The 5540-nt window shown below is 49.2% G+C and overlaps 1 protein-coding gene across 2 annotated transcripts in view; it reads left to right on the forward strand.

The window, feature by feature from the left end:
- The first annotated feature begins 13 nt into the window (after positions 1–13).
- Positions 14–5540, forward strand: part of SLC17A6 (solute carrier family 17 (vesicular glutamate transporter), member 6) — a 34243-nt gene continuing 28716 nt past the window's right edge. For both annotated transcript variants that reach the window (XM_009886261.1, XM_009886262.1), the window contains exons 1-3: positions 14–598; positions 3540–3792; positions 4973–5091. In XM_009886261.1, coding sequence (XP_009884563.1) covers positions 513–598; positions 3540–3792; positions 4973–5091 — 458 coding nt within the window. In that variant the 5' untranslated portion in view covers positions 14–512. The remainder of the gene's footprint in view (positions 599–3539; positions 3793–4972; positions 5092–5540) is intronic.

Genomic DNA, 5540 nt, shown 5'->3' on the forward strand with positions numbered 1-5540 from the left:
TGCTTCTCAGCCGTCTGCCTACGGCGGCGAATCGCACCCCTCCCCCTCCAGCTCTACAGCCGGGGACACCGCCAGCGCCAACCCGAGATTGCTTTGAAACGCTCCCGCTAAGGGATCTCCGTCCCCTCCCAGCCGGGCATGGCACTGCCTCCACCCGCCACCACCGAACCCTGCCAGGCCTAGAAGACTTTCTGACCGTGCCTGGCAACTCCGCGCTGCCGGGAAACCCGGGGGCTGCCTGCAGCGCTCTCAGACTCCCCGCTCGCTGCCGCACACAGGCGCGCTCCCTCGCCCTCGCCCTCTCCCCCCCCCGGCTCCGCACGCCGGCGCTCCCTCTCTCTCTCACACACACACGCACGCACGCTTTCTCTCACTCTCCCTTTACCCGAAGGTGCACGGATAGCCATTTAATGAGGGGGAAAAGTTAAGAGATTAAACCAATATGAACCATCGTTGCTCGTAGCAGTGCCCTATCCAGAGCAGAGCAGAATCCAGCGAGCATCCCTGCAGGAATGGAGTCGGTAAAACAAAGGATTTTGACCCCTGGCAAGGAGGGATTGAAGAATTTTGCTGGAAAATCGCTTGGTCAACTCTACAGGTAAGACAGATCTCTTATAGGACTCTGATTCCTGGAAATATTTGGAAGCTTTTCATAACCGCCAGCTGCTGAAAGAGGTCGAATGCTTTGGGGAGGGTGGCGGTGGAGGGGCTGGGAGCTGCTGAGATACTGCCGATATAATCTGGATCCTGGAAACTAGTGCTGAAGCTTCTCAATATGGCACCCTCCTAACTTCTCTGTCTGATTCGTAGATGGTGTCAGTAAATATGTAGCAAAAGATTACACCATCTTTCTCCCACAAACACAGGCTCCCATCTTGAAATCATAATTAGGAGAGAGCAGCTCCCTGTATTTTTGTTCTGTGCTAATTTTGCAATGTAGTCACAGGCTCTTTCCCCCTGCCCTTACCAATCATTAAAAAATAATAATAATAATCTTTCCTGGTTTCGATTAGTCTTGTCCCTTGTGTAATTCGTCGTCAGAGGAAGATAAACATGGAGATGTATAAATAATTGATATCTGAACGATTTTTTTTTTCTCCTGAAGCTGAAACATATAGAGGGATGTGTTTAATTATTTATCCGTCTGCTTTGAGAAGCATCCACTTGTCTTATAAGTAATACACAACTGCAATTGCTAAACTCAAAAGCATCGCTCAACGGTATGTTTCTGTGTGGAAGAAACATCTCTACCGTCTTCGAGCCCTGTACACACAGATAAACAAGCCCAAATTCTCGCATACCTAAAAAGTGTAGGCACTAAAGTTGACACATCGTGCTCCATCCAGCCTGCCGACTTTAGCGACCTCCAGGACATCTGAGAATAGTGTGTGAAATTCCAATGTATTTTCGATTGTCCCCTCTGCTAGAAATTACCGCGAAGTGGTTTGGTTTTTTTCTTCGAATTAAGGATTAAAGGTAACTGCGGATTTATCTGCCCACAGTAGGTCACGTAAAAGTCTTTTTTTTTTTTTCCCCCATACCTATGCGGCAGTGTTGGGCACAGGCACAAGGCTGTTCCACAGCATGAGTCACAACTTCTGCTGCCATTTTCAGGAAAGGGGACATAGCAGTGAAGTGATAAAGACAAAATTAAGATTTCTATTTTAGTAGGAAAGGTACAATTTTGAAAAGCCAAAAGCAAAAAAAAAAAAAAAAACAACAAACCAACCTACCAACAAACCAAAGCCATCAACAACGAAGTGAATATCCTACAGTTTTTAGTCATATTTAAATAATTTTCAATGGTCAGAAAAAGAAAAATAAATACTGATGATCCAAAATAACTGCTTAAAATATAATTAGGGAAATAAACCCCTTTTTCGCCCTGAAAGATTCTACAACATATAAATAAACCGATCATGTCTACATTATTCACACAGTAAATAGTGGAGAAACGGTGTTTGTATTTTCCAGCAAAACTCCGTTTGAACTCCCCCTTGATTAACAAATGCGCGAATTACTAATCTTTTTCAATGCAAGGGACTGAAGTATTTTGTTTCTGATTTTTAGAATTAAAACAGTTTTCTGTCCCTTAGACGTTGATTTCTAGTGTCTGCCCATTCAAGGAGAAAACACTTCTACATCGTCCTTTACTTGCACAAACGAATTTTGAATATAAACCCACGGTGTTTTGTTTTATTCACAACTTTAAGGCATTTCTTAATGCTGCGGTCTTTAAGCATGGGAATAATTCTCCCAGCAAAGAAAAATCGGGAGAATTTCAACTGAGTAACTATTGGAGAAAATCCCTGTATTTTCTCCAAAACACGGAGAACCTTTTGAGCTTGATTCTGCTAATTGTTACTGCCCTGTTAGCCGGATGAGTTAACCTCAAAGAGATGCTCCAAGGGGAATTTCTGACTTGAGAAAACACTCCTAGAGCAGGTGTGAGGGCAGCGGTAGGAGAGTCCAGAGTGTCGGGAAATGGTCAGATATTCGCTCCTCAAGACGTTGGAGCTAGGATGGAAGCGGTTAGTTTTTCTGTCTTTTAAATATCTCAGTGACTGCAAAAGAAGACTAAGAGATTCAGCATGGGACACTTGTTCGATAAACACGATCTTTCTTACTAAAACGTCATTTTTAAAGCTTTTCCAGCAAAGAAGAAATAAAACGAAATGTCACTTTTCGTGCATGGCAAGGTTGGTCGGGTTTTTTGTTTTTTGTTTTTTTGTACAACAATCCTGTTGATTCGAAATAGCTGCAGACAACCATTCCCCTTCAGATTCCTGCACATTGTTTTCTAGGAGATAGGATTCCCATGTGAAAACAAGGGAGTGGGGTGCAACGGGATCGAGCTTAAAGCCGATCTGGGCAGGTTAAACCTGCTGAGCGATCTCACGCTCACACCGCGTTTACTGGGCAGATGAGATCTTTTGGACAGACGTCTCCGGAGCTGGCAGTTCTCTAAAGACGGTCATGTTTTCTTTCACTGCATGTGACAGCCATTTTGCAAATCTAAAATAAGAGGCAATATGGCCCCCCGCCCCTTCCCTTTCTGTTAATATTTCTTTTGTTCCCAGATATGTAGCGAGATGCACACCAAGCTCATCCCCCTCGGTGTGTCTAATTCAGCAACGAGGGAATAAAACCTTCTCCAAAAGCCTGTTTCGGTTTCCATACTATGCCTCTTGGGCTACCCAACATGGCGCCTCTGCAGTGGTTACAGATGATGTCTTCTTAATGCGTCCTACATATTTAAGCAGAAGTCTTTAAAGATAGATGAGCAATTCTCAGCTAGAGCTCCTCCCTGGGCTTCTGCGGCGGGGTGGCGGGGGGGAGTTGGGGATGACTAATCGTGACTCCCACAGGTCATTGCTAAAGAACAGTTGAAGGTGAATGGAAAACAAGGAATAAATCCTCAAATCAATCCAAACCGAGCCAAAGGGGCGGGGGAAGTGGTGAACTTAAGCCTTCAGCTACCCGAAGTGGCTGTGCCTTCCGGCGGCCAGGGCTTGACTTTCCCTTCTTGTGTCGGGCAGAGTCCTAGAGAAGAGGCAGAAGCCCGGGGACACCATCGAACTGACGGAAGATGGAAAGCCCATGGAAATGCCCGAGAAGAAAGCCCCGCTGTGCGACTGTACCTGCTTCGGGCTGCCCCGGAGGTACATCATTGCCATCATGAGTGGACTGGGATTCTGCATTTCCTTCGGTATCCGATGTAACTTGGGAGTGGCCATCGTGGATATGGTCAATAACAGCACCATACACCGAGGAGGAAAAATTATTAAAGAGGTGGGAACCCTTCCCTCGTAAATCCCATGTCCTCCCAGTACAACTCCCAGGCCGAGCACCTTTAGCGCAGGCGAGACGGGCTCGGACGGGTTCGCAGCATTCCCCCCGCCCCCGGCTCAGCCCGCGATACTCCCCGGCCCGGGGCGGGCGGTCCCCCTCGCACTGCCCGGCCCCGCCGCCGCCCTCGGCAGGACGGAAACCCGTTCTTGAAGAAGAAACCATTTCTACCGATTGTTCCTATTTTTCCTTTTCGGTTCCCAGCTTCGTGTTGCGGTATTAATTTGCGGACAGATTATTATTTTTTTTTCCTTTGGCACACAATCTCGAAAAACGCAGATATCTCCTAAAATCAGTGTAGGGGATGGGGGAAGGAGGACGTCGAATAAGCGAGTCGCCGCGCTGTAACCGAGGCGGGAAGGCTGTGCAGGAATGTTTGAAAACACCGGAGTGAAAGAATTTGCGTCGATAAAAGGCGTTAAAATTATAAGACCCGTTTTAAAACGGGTTATTGCCTAGCGAGAAAGAGGTGAACGCTAAATACGGATGAGTGTTAAATACACAAATTCGCAGGCAAAACCCTATAGCTTATTCCTTGCACAGGCAAGAGGTAGGTGCTTACAGCCACGGCCATGCGGGCAGGGAGGGCAGGCGACCTCCCCACCCCACCCCGAGCGCGCAGGGCTGTATTTGCAAGCCCGGAGGGGCGGCTCCGCGGCGGTGCAGCAGCAGTCGGGGTCCCCGCGGGTCCCCGCGGCTCCCGGGGTCTGCACTGCCCCGGCCCGGCCCCGCGGAGCTTGTCCCGGCGGAGCGGCTGAGGGGAGACGGGGCTCTGGTCACTCGTGAGCTACCCCACCCCTCTCGTGTCCCAGGGGGGCACGCACGGTGCTGGTTTTATTACTGTTATTGAATTTGGTTTGCTGCTTATTTTCCTGGCGGGCAGCTGGAGTATTTGCAGTGGTGGGCTAAGGCACAGTGAGCAGCTTTGGGCGCCCGGTGCGCCGTGTCCTTGTCCCTGTGCCCCCGCCGCCAAGTGCCACCCCCGCGCTAGAAGCCAGACACCCCCCCGCCTCCCCCTCGACTGCCCGGTATGAAGTTACTGCGGGTGAGTGATTTAATCTGGCACGATTACAGCCTTCCTCTTCTCTTTCTCTCCCTCTCTCCCGGTCCCTTGCACTGGAAGAAAGCGAAGTTTAATTGGGATCCCGAAACAGTTGGCATGATCCACGGCTCTTTTTTCTGGGGGTACATAATCACCCAAATCCCCGGCGGGTATATCTCGTCCCGGCTGGCAGCTAACAGGTAACGACGGCCTAAATAGCCCCAGGGTCCGAGCGGGAGGTGCCGGGGAGCGGGGGGGGAGGCGGTGGGGGGAGCCACTGACACCCCCTCCCCGGGGCAGGGCAGGACGGGCGGGCCCGCCGCAGCTCCCCCGCAGCCCGGCAGCGACACCCCGCACCCCGCTTCAAAGGCAGCGGCGTTAAATAAGGAAAGAACACTTGCATGAATCTGGAAACGCAGATGCGGTGATGCATTGACCACCTATCTTCAGATTACCTTCTGGTTTTGCGGGGGATGTCTCGTGTTTGTTTCTTTTTCCTTTAATAAGATATTTAAGGAGGTTGTGGCAATGATATTCACACAACCTGTACTCAGAGGCAAATGCAAAGATTCATTATTTCATCAAAGCTTATGAGACTTTTTTTTTCCATGACTGAACGAAAGAGTTTTATGATTTTTGTTTTAATGAA

Source organism: Charadrius vociferus, unplaced genomic scaffold (genome assembly GCF_000708025.1).
Source record: "Charadrius vociferus isolate BGI_N301 unplaced genomic scaffold, ASM70802v2 scaffold115, whole genome shotgun sequence".
NCBI classification, from domain to species: domain Eukaryota; kingdom Metazoa; phylum Chordata; class Aves; order Charadriiformes; family Charadriidae; genus Charadrius; species Charadrius vociferus.